This window comes from Colletes gigas, unplaced genomic scaffold, assembly GCF_013123115.1.
Source record: "Colletes gigas isolate AHSC1104 unplaced genomic scaffold, ASM1312311v1 Colletes_gigas_Sc00011, whole genome shotgun sequence".
Taxonomy (NCBI): Eukaryota; Metazoa; Arthropoda; class Insecta; order Hymenoptera; family Colletidae; genus Colletes; species Colletes gigas.
This window is the reverse complement of record NW_025106640.1, coordinates 6,858,072-6,875,925: the sequence shown is the minus strand read 5'-3', so window position 1 is coordinate 6,875,925 and position 17,854 is coordinate 6,858,072. Positions and strand designations below refer to the sequence as shown.

General features: G+C 48.6%; 2 protein-coding genes across 7 annotated transcripts; one reads left to right on the top strand and one right to left on the bottom strand.

Moving 5' to 3' along the window:
• Positions 1–3,623: 3,623 nt before the first annotated feature.
• Positions 3,624–13,346, bottom strand: LOC122398496. Of its 6 annotated transcripts, none has more exons than XM_043398405.1 (4): positions 13,187–13,346; positions 10,575–10,617; positions 9,693–9,914; positions 3,624–7,752 (listed from the first exon to the last, which is right to left on the bottom strand). In XM_043398405.1, exons 2-4 carry the CDS (start codon positions 10,588–10,590, stop codon positions 4,064–4,066), a joined length of 3,927 nt encoding a protein of 1,308 aa, XP_043254340.1. In that variant the 5' UTR covers positions 10,591–10,617; positions 13,187–13,346; the 3' UTR covers positions 3,624–4,063. The 6 variants fall into 6 exon arrangements, 3 of the variants coding, with proteins under 3 accessions (XP_043254340.1, XP_043254341.1, XP_043254339.1); XM_043398406.1 differs by lacking the exon at positions 13,187–13,346 and adding an exon at positions 12,433–13,130; XM_043398404.1 differs by lacking the exon at positions 13,187–13,346 and adding an exon at positions 10,800–11,130.
• Positions 13,347–15,810: 2,464 nt separating this feature from the next.
• On the top strand, positions 15,811–17,709 carry LOC122398314 (dual oxidase maturation factor 1). The gene is made up of 7 exons (XM_043398049.1): positions 15,811–16,000; positions 16,081–16,138; positions 16,223–16,357; positions 16,639–16,858; positions 16,926–17,137; positions 17,262–17,457; positions 17,538–17,709. The coding sequence occupies exons 1-7, from the start codon at positions 15,836–15,838 to the stop codon at positions 17,707–17,709; spliced, it is 1,158 nt and encodes a 385-aa protein (XP_043253984.1). The 5' UTR covers positions 15,811–15,835.
• Positions 17,710–17,854: the final 145 nt, after the last annotated feature.

Genomic DNA, 17,854 nt, shown 5'->3' with positions numbered 1-17,854 from the left:
AGTTTCATGAAAATTGGAATGTGTCAATTGGGTGACGTTTCTCATTGGAACAATTTCGTTTTCAGACGGTTAAAGGAAATCGTGTTGCCTACTCGGCTTTTTTAAACGCCAGGTCGAAGTTCATCCTGCGATTCTCCGGCCGTAATGAATTATAGTCGAAAGCGTCTGGTCTGAAGTGATGAAGCAAAGCGCAAAATGCCAATCCGTTGTTCCAGCTCGTCGAGAAATTATCCAGCTGCACGTTCTGCAATAGGAAGGAACTCCGTTACTCTTGATCGGTATTTAGCGACCAGAGTACAATACATTGTATGTTCACTTTTCGTTAAATTTTTATATGTTACGAACAGCTGTTTCTTGATATCTTCGAACACTGTATAAATCTGTTATAACGAATACTTTTCTTTGTTCTATGTATGTTCCTGCACTGGACGCTCTATATTGATGTTATAAAAAACTTCTGACTCCATAAGTCTAGCATGTTTATACCGTAATTGCGTTTATGAGGGAACAAAGATGAACTGAACCAGTAATTTTGTTCAGCGGCATAGCGTTGAGATATTTAATTTGTTACTTTTGATCTTGGTCTGTGCTGTCTTTTCTTATGATCCGGGGGGATGGTAAGTTTAACAGTGAGTCAGTTTTAGCCGTTGACACGGAATTATCCTACGTTTCTGTAAATAACGCGCGAAGCACCGTTTTACAACGCGGATTTACCTCGTACTCTTTGGTCTTGGAACGGCACCACGCCAGTAGCCGCTCTTTTATTTGCGCCGCGTTGTCCCGCACCGCTGGCTCGGTAAACTTGAATCGAAACTCTGTTGCCGGTGACTTTACGGGACTAAATATAGAAAGAAAAGGCACGCGTTAAACTTTTGAAGGAACCAGCTGCGTGTACGGATTCGAGACTTCGCATTGAAAGCGAATACCGTTACTATTGCGAAGCCTCGAACACGAGGCACGCTCGACAAGTTAAGAGACAAAGTTGGGCAATTTATTCACGAACATTCGTAAATCAAATTCCATCAACGGATTTGTTCCACTGAAAATTAGAAGTACGCCAATGGTATTGGAATATTTATAACGTTAATAATATTGTACGACGGTACAAATAAATAATACTTGGACATGATTTTTAGTTACCTCGGTGACGAAGCGGCGCTATTTTGTCTGTCGAGTTCACGAAACTTGGCAAACGGCGATAGTGGCTTCTTGCGGGCTGAAAAACGAAGAAAAGGAGCTCAGTAATGATGACACCGGTCCACCGTCGAAGATCGTCAGCGCAAACGTTAGGGTTTATCATTGAAACGCATTCTGTCATCGAACCAATGTTAATCTCTATGTCTATGTTTCGAAAACCAACGTTTGTCAATAAATCGCTGCGCATGTGAGAATGATTAGAAGGATCTGGCGGAAGAAAGAAAAAAAAAAATGAAAAACTAGAAAAGAAGAGAACTTTCGTTTCTCAACCTCGTCGCGATTCATCGATCGTAGAGATAAATCTGGTCATTGATGCGATCGAATTTTGAAACTGTCACGATCTAAAGCGTGACTTCGTTCTATATGAGCTGCAACGAGGCGATGACGAAATCGCTCCCACCAACAAAGAAAAAAAAGAAAAGAGAAAAGTTAAAAAAAATGAAAAAACACGCGGAGCTGGTACTAAAAAACTAAACAGGCTCGTGTGCTCGTATGAGAGATCGTCGAGGAAATTTGAACGAAAAGAATTTCCACCGCCACCCCGTATGCAGTAGGTATTCGTGCGTGATTATACACACGCACACACATACGCACTCGTACCCACATGCAGAGTCTGTAAAAAGTTTATTTGCGAACGACGAACGAAAAAAAATGTTGAATCTATTCGTAAATCAGCTTCTGCCCCGCAAGCAGCCTCGAAAATAATCTGTCCACGGATTCTAATTTACGCGCGCGGCGTGGGGGCCGGTCCACGAATGGAACTTTACATATTTTACATTTATCGTTCGCGAATAACGTTCGTCCAAACACTGCCCACATGGACATCAAAGTGGCGGCACGGAATCGATCAAGAAAATTCGCAGAGTTTCCCCGACACACAAACGGGAATCGTTAAAAGCGCAAAATCTCGCCAGGAGGTTCCTCGTTGATTCCGCGAACGAAGATTTAGAAACTTGGCTGGCGTGTGTCCCGAATGTTTACAAATCTCCAAATAAATGCACGTGCGCGGTACGCGCTATTTTTGCGTGGAGAACGAATTACATACGTTCGACGGTCGATCGAAGGATAATTTACGAGAATTCTCGATGGAAACGGAAATAAGGGAGGGAACGAGTTCGAGTTTACGCGTCTGGATCGACAGTTAAAAAATAAAGGATCACCGTGAAATTTATCTTGACCTCGAGATTTAATGTCAACAATTTTATTTTTATACGCGTTAAAAATTCAAGAGAGGTTTGTAAAAATTGGAGGAGTATTCGTCTAAGACTTGACAACATCCAATATATATATATATATATATATATATTCCTAAAAAATTAACTCTCATTTAGTGTCAGTTAATAAAAGCAAGTTTGTTATATATTTTTAGAGTTCAAGACGGGACTTGAAAGAAGGAGGCCTCCCCGATCGGTTGCCAGCGTGTCGAGCAAATTTCTACCGATCCAGATGCGTAGAGTACCATCCCTTGACGGTCCTACGGCCGAGTCAGCCTTGACGTTCTACTCCATCATACCGGATTCTATTTTAAGCGTGAACCGCGTTGTAGAACCTCGCGGCAATTATTCATTCACGGTCAAGTTACCGTCGAGCGTGTTTTACCGAACGAATTCAGACTGATTGGTCTAGTAGGCGAAATAGGAAAGCACGTCGGGGCCCGCGAGGCGTTAATAAGGGAAATTCCAGTAACGCGCCGAACAGGTGCATGTTTCATCATTCCGCTCTATTAATGCGACACGATTGCGCAGAAAATTGTACGGTGTACAGGGCGTCTCGCCAAAGCGACCAACAGACATTTCCAGCACGCGATACAACAATTTTTGGAGTATCTCAAAATTAATATTGAGATTTATGTAATAATGATAAAACGCTTTAACTAATAATTAATATCGATTAGAGAACGAAAGCATGTTTCACGGCTCAAAGGGGCAGATGTTTGTCTTGGAACGTTGCCGTTTTTGCAGAGACACCCTGTGCACCCGTGTTCCGTCCCCATCAAGAATCCAAGCGTCTCGCGTCGCGAAAAACGGGTGTGCGTGTGTGTGGTGTGTCGCCTCTAAAAGTTCTACTGCGCCTATAGCGAGTGCGCTACGTTGTTAAACTCGTGCACAGTCCGGGTGGTGCAAGCTATACACGTTATACTGCGCGTCGGCAAAAGGATCAACAAAGAAGGGCTAGTGACTCACTGCTTTATTCGGGGTTTGGCACGACCTTCTAGCACGACTCTCTCAACGTCCGTCCGCAAAACGTGTTCGCAGAGCGCGACTCGAGGCTTATTAAACAAAAACAGAAGTAGACTAGAGAGAGAGAAATTAAAAAAAAAAAAAAAAAAAAAAAAAAAAATGAAAAAAAATAGAAAAAAAATAATCGAAGAAACCGGTGAAAAAGCACACGCGCGCGCGGGGAACGGCTGCGAGAAAGCTCGCCCCAGTTTGCTTTTTTGATGGCCGAACAACGATCGGTGCATTCAGTTCTTGTTTTCCTCGATGAGCGACGATCCTCGTTAAACGTCGACTACCGTCGCGCTTCCGTTTGTCTTTCCGTTCGCGGCTCTTGCGTTCTCGCGCACCTCGAAGCCATCCGTTTTGCGACGCCTCCCGGGTTCCCGTCCCCCTCGTTGCGTCGCTTCCCAACGACTCGCGTCGGTCTCCCTTTCGCTCTATTATTTTCTAACATCTAATGGCACTCCGGAGGGGGTCGCGACGACCGATCGAAACTACACGCGAAACGCGATACCGAGGAGAAGGGAATCAGAACGGTGAAACAGTCCTTCTATCGCGGAGCAACCGGCTGGACACGGAGAGCAACAGAACAGTCCCCCAGCCAAGGTGTAATTCCCTCGAGGAGATGAAGAGGAGGATCCAGCCGGTCAACAATGGCGGCCATCGGTCCTCGTGGCCTCCTCGAACAGATCGTCGAATACTTTGTCGACGTCCGCGGTGTTCACGTTCAGCAGAGGCGTTTGTTGGGGCGCCGGTATCGTCAGACGCAGCTTCTCGTCGGATATACCGGGCATCGTGCGACTACGGGACAGCCCGACCATTCCTTTGCTCATGGTCTTCGGCGAACGCCTGTGTTTCGAGTGATGATCCCTCGTCTCTACGGTGTCGCCGGGGCTGTCGAAGTATTGTCTGATCTTATCCTCCATCTTCTTCACGCTGTCGGCCATGGAGGAGGCCTCGAACTGCTTCGATCGAAGCCTCTGCGACGAGGGCGACTTGGGCTTGGGTGGCTTCGTGTGGGAGAAATGTTTGGAAGGCGTCGCGGCTGGCACGTTGACGCGTGGAGCTCGGGGATAGCTGTTGGAGATGGCCAGCTGGTGCCAGGACTCCGACTTGGACAGGACGATGGACCTCGAGGGCTTGGTGGCGCACGAGACGAGGTACTCCTCGCTGGAGTCGATGGGCGTTGCTCCGTTCGATATCGGGCTGCGTTCCTTGTGGACTGGTTTCGTCTGCGTGGTCGGTACTTGCTCGTAGGCGTCCCTGAGCGCGTTCACCCTGTTGGCGGTGACTGGTCCTGGACCCGGCGAGTGGGCCCGTTGCGGTTCCGGTTTCCTTTGAGGAACCGGAGCCAAGAACTTGGCGAATCGATTTGGTCCTTGAGAACTCGATGGCTGGTCGAAGTTCGCGGGTTGGTAGCTAGAGTTGAGGCTCTGCTGATGACTCTGAGCGAAGTTAGCGTGGTGGCTGTAGCTGGGGGGCTGCTCGAGACTTTGGGGGAAGCGTTGGGGGGGCTGCTCGTCGTTCAGGGACGTGATCTCGTTCTGCAGACGACGCACGAGGCTCTGTTGCAGCAAGTTGTGCCTGCGTATGTCGTCCTCGGGCGTCGCGGTCTCGCTGGTCGCCGGTCTGGACTTGGACCACGAGAACTGCGAGGGCGACGGGGACGATGACGTTCGCGAGTCCACCGCCACTTCCTCGGAACGCGGTTCTGGACTGTCGACGGAGGACGCGACGGTGGCGATCGCGCAGGTGTAGCGCGTCACCACCCCGACGTCGGGACTGATGTCCTGGTTCTGGATGTTCTGGTCGTCCAGGAAGCCCGGGTCCTCGGTCAGACTCGGGGATACGAAAGAATAGTCCTCCTTCCGGTCGATCTCGAGACTTGGATCGTCGTCTGTAGGATTTTCAACTTGCGTTTCAAGTTCGACTCGATGGAGGTTCGAATCGCTGGGTACGCTATGGTAATTTTGATTATGGTCCAGCACGAAACGTTGAGGATCCGGACGGTGGATCAGACTGGTCTCGTCTGACCCGTTTTCGGACCCCTCGTAGCGCAGAGGCCTCCATTGCTGCCCGGTTTCCGCGTCGCTGACCGATATCGTCGGTCTCTCCAGGTCGCTGGTGGTTTGAACGGAAGCGTTGCTGCAGGACAGGGTAGGACCCTTGGTGATCTTCGGGGCCACCCGGAACGACCGTCCCTCGTCCTGGTGCTCGTCGTTGATGCCCGTTTGGATCGCCACCGAGGAACTGCCGCGCAGAGTCGCGTCGGGAAACACCGCCTTCGAGGTATCCTTCTCACCGTATCGTCCACCCTTCGGCACTTGGAACGCGCTCTTTTCCACGGGTGGGTACTGCTGGGTCTGCACTTTGAACGAGATCTTGCCATCCACCACCCCGGAGTTTCTGTCTCGCTTGGTTAAATCTCGCGTACGTTCCTCGATCTTCTTGGTCTCCGCGGTACATTTGCCTACGAACGGAGCGAACTGTTTGCAGAACGATCGGTAATCGATCTTCCCGTTCTCCGTCACAGTGCTGTTCCCTCTGTTCTCGCCCCTGTCGTGGTCGATCCAAGGCGGACGAGGGAAACTGGGCTTCTCGTTGTAGTCCACGTTCGGTCTGGGTTTCGAGGGTGGCTGTTGCACGTCTCTGTCGAACATCATCCTGGCTTTCTCGCGCAGAGTGCTCGTGGGCGCCGGCACGTTCTTTGGCCAGTGATAGGAGGTGGGCACCTTGGACGGCGACACCGGCGTCTGTTTTTCTATCTTACGGAAGGGCGAGGACGGGGCATGCCGGAAACCACCGGATGCTTCCGTTTTCACCATAGGGCCGCCGTAATTCGAGCTCGACTCGGACGCTTTATCACCCGGGGAACAATAAGTTTGCGTTTGCGTTTGCGTTTGTGGCGACCCTGAGAACCATTTGTTCGCGCGAGCCTTCAACGACGGTCTGTTCTCCCTTTCCTCGTTGGGGGACGATTTGTCGAAGGTCGTCTTGATGTTGGAGAACCGACTGTTCCAGTGTTTGTTGGCCAGCGACGACATGTCCGTGATCTTGGCGTAACCGAACGGTTTAAACGGCGCTACAGGCGCGACTGACGGCGCCTCGTTGTTCTTGTTGATCAAAGCTAAGAATTTCCTATCGTTCTCCGTTTTCGGCTGAAAGGTGGGCACGATCGAGGCAGCGTTCAGCGCCTTGTCCCCCACGTTTATGGGTCTTCTCAGTGAAACGCAACCGGTGCTCTCGTGGCCGAGACTCTCCTGGAGCTTCAAGTAGCTGGGTATGTCTATTGTGTTCGCGCGTTTGATCTTCGATTTCTTCGCGCTGAACTTGTTCCCGCCGTACCTTCCGGTGGCTGTTGCCAATTCGGCGCGTTGCCTGAGCGCGGCCGCTAATTTGCTCACGCGACTCCTCTCCTCGCTCTCCTCAGCGACGTTTTCGTTCTTCTCCTTCGACTGATAACTGTTCGCTCGATATTGAGCCTGGAGCATGCTAGGCTCCGCGTTCGGTTTTACCTCTACGGCGTCCGGCTGCTGGATACCACGGTAGCTATCGCGAATCTCTTTATTCTTGTCCTCCAGCAACTGTCGCTGGTTGATCGCGTCTTTCACGCACTTGTCGCGTATCTCCTCTGGTTTCCTGTCCGTAGTTGGTACATTGGCGGGCTGTTGTTCCCTCTGTTCCAGGGGCAAGCTGCTCTTCTCCTCCTCCAGCCACTTCCTGGCGCGCGCTAATTCTTCCGTGGATACACCGATGGTGTGCCTGGTCCCGCGACGCCTTCGACTCAACGACATGGACGGTAGGACCGTTTTCTCCGGCGTTTTCTCCTGCTCGGGCACCTGCAGCCTCGACAACAAACTCGACACCAAACGCAGAAGGTGAAGCTTGCTGGTGGGATCGGACGCGGCGCCGTTCTTCGCGAGCGCCGCTACGTCGGTTCGCTCCAAGGTCTCGCGAAGCCTCGACAGAGCCGTTTGTATGTCCGACAACAGAAGATCCTCCAAGAATTTCAAGTCTTTCCTGAGCTCGGGTTCCTTGCAGTCGCCGAGCACGCGTTCCATGGACGTCCGTATCCGGAAGTCCTCCTCGGAGTCGACGCCGGAATCCTCGGGCAGCGCCGGCGGCTCGTCGTCGCGACGGCTACCCTGGGCTAGGGATAGCTCGACAGCCGCCCGTAGACGCTCTACCAGTACCGGCAACGAATTCCACTCACCGACTGGCGCGTTCTCGTTGCGTCCATCGGTGCTACCTGCCGTCCCTACCCTCGTCACCGTCTGCTCGCGTCGCGAGGCACCGTCCTCGCCGGACGCCTCTGTTCCCGTCGTCGGCGACGCCGCTGAAAAAGAAACGATACGAGACGGGGGTTGAACCGAGCCGACCTGAGGGACCTGAGTCGCGGCCGGTTCGAGGACTACAAACGCCACGCATACACTCACTCTGTTTTTTCTCTCACAAATTTTGGAACGTTTAGCGACTTAAGAATTACAGTGAAACTCCCCGTTTATACATATTGTGGCGTTGGGCTCTTGGAAGCGAGAAAAAGCGTTTCGTCCTGGGACCTGCTTCCTAGCAAGCCCTCAGACGACGATTGAGGAATGTATACAGGGGAACGGAGGTGTCAGACAAGCGCTTGCGAGAGAGCGACCCCTCTGATGGCGAGTATGAGAGGTGACGCCACAATATAAACTGAAAGGGTTCACGTAGGAGCTCAGCTACTTTCTGTCTATCGTAGTCCTTCATACGTATCACGGAGTACTCTGTTTGCAATGTTTATAAGTTTTCTGAAGCCCCCTGTTGACGTCCCTCGTTAGTAAATCGTGTTTCCGGAAATAACGAGTAAAGCGATCCTTCTGGTTGGTAGAGCAATACAGCGTTTCAAAAGTACAACAACTTTACTTTTGCAAGTTATTACTAAATTCTTGACCAATTCCACCGCGTCGTCATCGAGTATCAGGCGTTCCCCGAATAGTCGTAAATCCATTTCGCATCCAGGTCCGTCAGTATTTACATGTATCTCTGAAACAGACTGTATAAGTGTATTGCTCGACAAACCAGGATCGCGTACATTTATTTGGTAAAGAATTCTCGAGTAAAGGATGAATTAATCTTGCGTTTCCGCCTAACCGTGGAACGCTGTTGGCTCGATGGTCTTGCGTGACACTGTCTCGCGGCGTGTAATAAATGATCTATCTATTTATCCATCACACTTTCTCTCTTTCTCTCTTCTCTCTTTAGTTAGCTATTCGTCTAGTTGGCTCGCGGAGGAACGCGAGGGAAGCGCGGAACGCCTGACGCGTTTTCGCGAGGCCGAAAGGGAGGCTGGTTGACCGGCTATCGCGCTGGCTTTATTTAAAACCCCGCGGGATTCTCCGCGGGATTTATTTTCGGTCGCTCGTTCAACGCCTCGCAGCTGCCCACCAGCGAGCGTGACGGGCTCAAGCCGGAGACGCGTCGATCGGTCTCGATGTCGAGGTAACTCGAGGATGGATGGCACACCGGGTTTTCTCTCGTTACAAAAGTACAATTTTTCTAATCGCGACGCGAGCGATCGACGCTGTCGCTCGCAATCGTCGATGGCGCACCACTAGAGCTGGGCAAATTGCACCGCCAAAATTATAAGCTCAAATCGTTTTTGGCTCGGTCGTCGTCGCGATTAAAACCATCGTCTTTTTCCTTTTATGGAATTAATAAATAATGGTACGATGTTTATTGCTTATTATAATTACTTTTTTGTAACTGAGTTTATACTTTTGACCAACCTTCAAAGAGTATTTTTCTTGAAAATAATTCATTGTTCGTGTAAAAAAAACCATGGCAATAGAAGAGCCAAAAATGAACTGAACTTGCAATTTTTTGTCAGCAGTGTAGTCCACATAAATATGGCATAATACAATTACACGTAATTACTAGAGAACTATGTACACTTCAATATTAATAACAACTATGTTTTCTATAAACTTAGTGGTTCGTAACCATAAGGTACCTATTTTCCAAGATGGTGACGATTCCTCGTTTCCTACCTATTACAATACCTTCACTGTTTGAAAATTTAATTAATTTCGTGCATTTCTATGACCGCCAACGTGTTAATACTCCTTAATGATAAATTGCTTTTCTTTATCCTGGAAAGTTGTATCGCATTTTCGATTTACGATACACGAATTGCTTTTAATTTCACAAGACGGTGAAAGATTGCGCCATTTTTCCACAACTTGGCGTTCGTTCTCGAACTTTAACGGTGATCCATCTATCCACGAATTACCGTGCATCACGAACCTGGTTGCGTGGCTTCTTTCCTCTCCGTTTCGATCTTCTTCTGGTTCTCTATAAACGACTGTTCCCTCTCCCTGATCTCCTCGTTGCTCTCCACGGAGAAGCTTCTCGCGGTTTGCTTCGGGGTGTCGACGTAGCCGTCTAAATAATCCACGGAACTGGACCTCCCGCTCTCCTCCTCGATGATATTATGAAAATCATTGTTCTCCACTACGGCTCGAATATCTGGAATAATTTCATCGATACCGAATCGGAACGCAAGAACCACGGGCGTGGATTTTATACGAAAATGACGTTGGTCAGTGGGCGATTGATAAAACGAAAGCATTCAACGATGAATTCCGATTAATAAGAAATCTTGTTTGGAGTGTCCTTGGAAGTTTTTCGATTAGCGTTTAATGAAGTTTAGCGAAGTTACGACGATTTCTGTCGCGCCACACGACACGTTTAACGCAGCAGAACGCAACGAAATTAACCCCTCGACGCAACGTTTAATTAAAATTCAACATTAGGACCATTTTGTGTTTGAAAAAAAGGCAAAGCAGTACACTGTACCGCATCGAGGGATTAACGTACGCGAATGACAGAAATGGTACGCGTTTAGTAGCCACGTGCAATGATTTACTTCAATCTTTGATGAAAGAAATTTAGAAAACAATAAAAACAGAAGACAGACGAGAATGAATTTGGAAGGGTTACGTTAATAATGTTATGATCGGAACAGAAGTGTTCGAATGTGAGCCCTTTCAGCATCATCGTTCATCGTACTTGCTCCCCGGAGTTCCTCGACGTATGCTCGTTCGTTATCTATTTACGATACTCAATATTTCTAGGCCATAGACGTTCAAAGAACGTCGCGACGCCGGCTCGTTAAGCAGACCTCACCTTCCGTCTCCGACATTATGATTCCTCTGCTTCGACTGGGCTTCTGCAATCAAAACGAACGTTTAATTAAAAAAAAAATTAAAAACATCTATATTTCGAATATCTCGCGATTTCTTATTTATAACAGTTCGATGGACTATCAGTGGCGCGTTCGATTCGCGGTTTAATAATTCTATCGCGTGGATTTAGCGGCGGCATTTCATACGGCGACATTGAGCTACTCCCCATTCGATGGTTCGTTTATTTCCTCGTTCGACGCGACTGTCCTCGGATTCCTGACCGAACGACGGGATTCTCCGTTTCCTCGAAACGGTACCATGTGGCCGAGCCATGGTCCGAAACGCTAAATGACTGGTTCTAGGTCTAGCGGATTGTGCGATCCACGACGGCAGGGAAGCGTTGGCGGCTGTTTGGGGCACGGCAGGCCTCGCGCGAAAATAACTTTGACCCGTTTTCGCGCATACGGAAATTAGGAAGTCCCGCGGATTCTATGCGAGCTACGCCCGTTCCCGATACAACCGATACTCGCCAACGCGGAACGGCCACTCGATATTTTCGATCGCAATTCGACACCAACGTTTCCTCCCCACCGCCTTAAAACGTACAGTTAATCACAAAATTTTCACCCTCGACTCCGCAAATTAAAATTAAAATTAAACGCTACACTTTTGTCTATCGAAACTTTAAGTAATATCTTAACAATTCAAGACGATTAATTTTCTCTTAAGTTATCGTTATAACTAGACTGCGGATCTTTATGCAAATTCATATTTTTATTAATACTAAATATAATAATTCGTATCTTACTTTAAATATTTCTTATATTTTTGCATAACAAGTGCGTTCTGTAGTTTTCTGAGGATTAAAATTTCTCATAAATGCATAGACATCCGCAGCCTAGTTCTAACGATTGTTTGAAAGGAGCAATGGGAGACTGTCTTGCATTTACAAATGTTTCGAACTATTCTGTTTTACGGGTCTAATATTATCAGTGAAAATAAATAGCGCGTGAAAAATTGAAGAAACGTACACCGTACGTGGGACTCGGTGTAAACATCGAAAACAGAATGTTAGCAGACGCGGGGCTATTTAAAAACAGTTAATATTACCGCCCGAGTTTCGCGACGTTACAAACTATTTCGCGTTCGATTTATTTCCTATTGCACGCGGGCATCTCTCGCCGTACTTGTACAAAGAAATTAGTAAAAGAAGGCTGGAGCCACCGATCGAAATAAAACCTGTACATTATCCGCGAATATCTGGCGAGGAAGAGGTAAATCAAAGAACCGATTTTCGCACGTGTGTCGGGAACGCGTTGCTAAGAAAAGGCTACTCTAAATAAAAACGTTTCTGTCTTCGCCGGTTCCCGTATCACCGTCGTCTGCGGATCCTCCGACGAACGCGATAAACAAACACTTCGGTTGTTGCTTCGCGTATCATAATAAATATTTCCGCGAGGTGTTGCGCAATCGTCGCTCATTCATTTCTTTCGGTGTACTTTTCCAAACGCCTCCACAGTCTTGGATCAATGCTTTGTCAACGTGGGTTCGAGTCTACGTTCGTCTCTGAAACATGTAATTATAGTTTATAAAACTATCTACTGCTCTGCAAGATCGAAAAGCCAGGAATCTCTCTTTGTCAATTGGTGTTTTGGAAGAGAACACAAAGAACACAAGAATAATATAGGAAGTTCAACGCACTCGGAAGGCTAACGAATATTGTAACAACTGGTTCAAAGAGTAGGAGTGAGACCTAACGAGTTTGGGAAGATCGACTAGCTTGGAGACACCGATGGCGGAGTGGCTAGCTTGATAATGGATCCGTAAAATTAGCACAGAGAATATTAAGATCAACGCACCGGAGTAACCAGGTTCGGGTGGACCGGTGCATCCGTTGGAGATTGACGTAGACTACTGGCGCGATAAATCGGAGCGTCTCGTGCTCTAGCGCGGAATCGGGCACAACGCAACAGTAAGGAGGGTAAGAAAGCGGAGGAAAGTTCCGGTCAGTTTGGTTTGCACGCGGGCCGACCATGATAGGCAACCGTTAGCGGCGAAGATCGGACGCGCGTGTTGCCACGAGGACGCACACGCGCTTTATAAATAGTACGGGCGAGTTTCACCGCTGGTGGACGACTCCGCCACCTCGTGAAAGCACCTTCGTCGGCCTTCGACGACAGTTTTTTTACCGAAATACGCCCGGTGCCGCGACCTTCTTGCCCGCGGGCGAACTTTTTCGTGGCGGCCTACGGGTGGACGGCTGCCAGAACGGCCGCACCGCGACGACGATCTGGCCGATTTTGGCAACGGATCGTTCGCCCGACCAGTCACCCTTCTGCGACGATCGATCGGAAACAGGGACGTGGTCCAAAACCCTTTCGAATCCACACCGTCGGTGCCCCGGGTTCTCACGTACACTGCGGCGAGCGTCGCGAAATCGATCCCCGACCGTTACGATTTCTCGCGAACCAGATCTCCTCCGGTTTCTCCGCTCGAGTACGTATCTCAGCCGCTTTCATCGAGCAAACGAGAGAAAGCCGCGTATGCGATTGCTACCAGACGCGTTACAGAGAAACAGAATTACGCGATGATACGAAGAAAAATATCGTTTACCTTGAAGGGTCAGAGAAGCAGTGTCGGTGTATTGGGGACCTACGCGCTGAGGAGACTGCGCGAGTAGGCAGCCTCTCTGCCACCAGACTCTTCGTTCCGGTGGTTATTGTCGGTGGTGGTGGCGGTGGTGGTGGTGGTGGCGGCGGAGGTTGGTGGTGGTGGTAGTGGCGACGGTGGATGATGCTACCAGCGCTGCCGTTAAAAGCTTAGCGTCACCCGGCTCGAATTAGACGGCCTGAAATAGACCCGAGTTATTGCCGGCACTATGGACCAGCCTGGACGCATACCTTGCTATCTCGTCGTACGGGACGCGGTGCACGCCGGTGCTTCCGCTACCGGTACGGACACGGACACGGTGTCCCCTTGGCACCGTCCTTTACCGTCTCTGCGCGCCGCTCACCTGGCGCTGGCACACCTGGCCCATCGTTTTTCCTCGCGATCGTAGACCTCCAGCGATCGAGCAGGACCGGGTTGGCTGCTCGAGGCGATCTATTTTTATTATTCTTTTAACGGTGAATGGATTCGGGTGATCGCGGAACGTTAATTACCTTTTAATGGGCTCGACTGACCTTACTGTAACGGAGACTCGGAGGAACTTTTGCCTCTGATGGAAAACGACGTTCTTGATAAGTTTCCTGGATTGCAATCTGTAATGAAAACGTTTCGTTTAGATACATTATAATATTAAAACTAAAAACGGAGTCGAACTTCTAAAGGAATGTGGTAAAGTTCGATAAACGCTTGTACGCGACAATAGATTGAGACGTCGTTGAACGTACATACGTCATACTTGACCTAACTGTTAAAGGAGAGAAAGAAACTCGCAAAGTGTTACGCAGCGAATAGGTAGCTGCAAGATCGAAAAATGCCTACTTAACCCAGTAAGCGGCGACGTTCTACTTTGTTGGAATACATTTGGAAAAATGTTTGTTTGTAATGTTTGTGTAACACGAAGTACCAGGTGCACAGAAGCAGAAGTAAGTTTGATCGCGAGATTTATCGGGTGAGTGTCCATTATCGCTAGAAGGTCAGTAGCATACGACCGATTAAAGTCTAATTAGCATTCAACGATTCCCCGACTCCGTTCGCTGCTATTACCGAAAGAATAATAGAACTAGGCCGTTTCAAGCATCCAACTTAAGAGTTGGCAATTACTGAAAGCTAGAATCTCGCACGGGAACGAAGCAGCAGGTACGCATGCGAAGATAGAATGAAGTTATTGCCCATTAAGAACACCGAGCGAGCGTCCATTAGCGTTGGACGGTCAGTAGTACTCGACTCATTAACACGTTTACTACCGTGTCGCATGAATTCGAATTAGAATCGCTTAATATAATTCTATTCATACGTCTTCATCTTGATGATATCACTTCCATTCTTTAGCAAACTATGTAATACTTCTTTCTGTGTATCAAAAAATGGATCAAGTAAACGTTGTATAGTCTAATGAGAGGTATTAGAATAACAAAAATTAATACCATTTACCATTTATGGACATATTGAGGCCACGCCTTTCCTCCATTTGTATTCCTTTTTTAAAAAGTCTGTTACGCGCTGATAGATTAGCCCCAACGAACCGTTTAATCTGAAACAAAAATAACGCCGATAAAGCAACTCGTAACACTTTATTTGGTACGCCTTGTGTCTGTTGAAATAATTCTTTAATGCATCTATACTAGTTTCCTAATAATTATAAGGCACGCGTCAGAAGCACAATAATTAATCGTTGTATACCGAACGGAAAGGAACTAAAAATCGGTCTGGCACGTAACGTGCTCGCACGAGAACCGTTATTATTTAATTAACAAAATTACTTGGCTGTCTTTTCCGTCGCAGCGTGTAACCCGGGTTTATTTCGGTCGCGCGCAAACAATCGGCGTGACGGTCTGCGCCGGCATCGAAGTCACCCGCGTGCCATCGGGCATGCCTGGCGATCCAACGCTCACGTGTCACGTCTCGTGTCGTCATCCGGGATCATCGATCGCCGATCCGCCGAAATAAAACGACCGGGGCACGCATCGTGGAACCGCGTTTTCCCGGCCCAGCTGATCGGGACGCCTTTTTGCGCCTGTTCTCCTCCATGCGTGCTCCATCGAGCCAGCCCCACCTGTATTTCTCTTTCGTTCTCCCCTCTCGGGGGCAACTGTCCCCTCTACCGTGTACTGGAGATCACTTTCGAAGACCCGTTAACCTACTCGGGGCCTCAGTATCCCCGCTGCCTTCGGACCTTCGCGTTAGCGGTGCAGGTGAGCGAGCCTTGGTTTCGCAACGATCGTCCTTGGACGTTGGTAGCCGAGCGTGGCGATCTGAGGTACACCTTAAAACGAAAAGAAACTGTCAATTCCCATTAACCGTGATGCATGTAACCCGTACCACTCGAGAAACGACTCTTCGACGCGAATCTCCTAATTTGGATACCTCGATACGCGAAAATCCATTTTCATATTTCATGATACCGCAGCGTTTGAATGGAGAGAATTAGGGTCGTTTCCCAAGTGCAAGAGCAACCTCGAACGATTATAATTTCACGCCGATCTCACTTTCTCTGCCGAATGTACAGTTAGTGTATCTGATGCTAAGCGGTTTGGACGGAGAACCGGAACTGGCCGGTTTTCTCAGGGTTACGTGGTCGAAAATCGAGTCGAAAGGATGAAGGGATGGTTCGACGCGTTCCGTATCGACGGCGGGCCGACGCTGTACAGCTACAACAACAGAACGCCCGTCACCGGGGACGTTCCTCTGGTGATCGTCTTCGTGATATTTGGCACCATCTTCACGGCGTTCCTGGTGATATTCCCTGGCGTGCGAAAGGAGGCGAGTGCACCGTTCGTTTTATCCTCGTTCGCGGCGAAGAATGCCACTCTTACTTTGATCGTTTTTGTCGATTTTTTCAGAGACTCAGTACATTCCTTACCGTGACCTTGAGCCTCTTCGTCGGAGCGTCGATCCAAGGTTCGATCCGCCTACTCGGCGATTAACCGAGTTTTCTCTTTTTCGCCGTCCGGTATGACACGTCGGGCTCGTTTGTCGTTACAGTGGCGCAGTATGGTTCATCCTGGCACACAAGTTCCGCGACCGTGGTCAGCACGTACAGCGCGTACACGAGGCACAAGACCACCGCTGAAATCGGTGGCTACATCGGCCTGATGCACATAAACATCACGTACAGACGTGAGTCAGTGGAGCAATTATTTCGATCGATCATTCCCGCATGCCATGCTCGACGGTCATCATCAACCGCTGTTGTCTGATTTTTTAACCTAATACCCATGTTGCAAAAGCATCGCTACACTCATACACCAAAGTACGCTTACATCTACAACATTCAATCGACGAAACATGTATGTTAAACATTCGATACAATATGGTACATATAACAAATTTCAAGTTTCATTCTACCCCCCATTTACAGCAGAGCTCTTAGACTTAATGGATGATTTGGTCTTCCACAGTGTTGCCCAACAACGAGCATCCAATGGAGGACATTGAGTACAACGAGAGATTCTGGTGGAGAAGCACCGGTGAGATGACCAGCGCCTTCAAGGAGGCCCTCAATCAGGGCGCACCGTTTCCTATAGTTTCTCTGGCAGAATACTTCAGTCTTCACGACGAGGGCTTCTCCTGGGGGAGCAAGTACCGCCAGGCTGGCTACTATGCTTCCCTCATGCTCTGGTGATGATCCTTTTAACGTCCTTTTCCATTTATTCGGTATCTTGACGTGTCTGACTGCTTTCTCTAGGACATCTTTCGCCTCCTGGACCATGACGAACCTGCTGCTGGTAGTAGTACCGCGTTACGGAGCGTATGGCATGGTCTTTACCGGGATATGCATGTTATTGACGAACTTGATATACTGGGCGCTTCTACCCTGCGAGCCCCTAATAGCGCACGTAGACGGCTCGACTCTTGCTTTCAATCTTGGATGGAATTACTGGCTAATATTGCTCTCTGGTTCGTACTAAAAAATGTCGACGAGGTTTTGTTCTATTAACATGTAAACACCGCGAGTTTATGGACGATATATTAAATAATGGAAATATCCAGTTAGGTATGCAGGAACTGTGAATTGTTTCAGGTATAGGATGCCTGTTTGCCGGGGCGGTAATAACGGCAATTGACATGATATTTCCTCATCAGTTCTCTACCATACTCGAGGTCGATTACGACACCCCGTACGATAGACACGTTATCATAGAGGAGAGCTTTGACACGCGGAACATAAGACGGAGGATATCCAAAATCGAGGACTCTTTCGGCGATCGCATAATAAGGTTTCTCATCGCTTGTTCACGCTTGGGTATCAAACATATTCTTTTTAAAGATAGTCAGATCTTTATTTGCATCGTTCCAGTCAACTATCGTCGAAGCTGCAGAGCAGACACATCGCCAAGGAAGACACGCAGGGTGTGATAAATCGCGGTTACACGGCGCACGAGTCCTCGGAATTTCAACACGACGACTCCGCGAAGAGCAATTGGTCTTACCCGTTCCCATCGTCCTCGCGGAGGATTATCAACGGTTGATTTCTATTATTTATATTCGTCCTGCGATCGTTAAAAAATAAAAATTACATTTCTATTCTACCTACGAGCTCGATCATTCTGTCCTAGAACCGCCAGGAACGAAGAGGGGAGAACACGGATAATGATTCTTCACAGAATTTCGGCT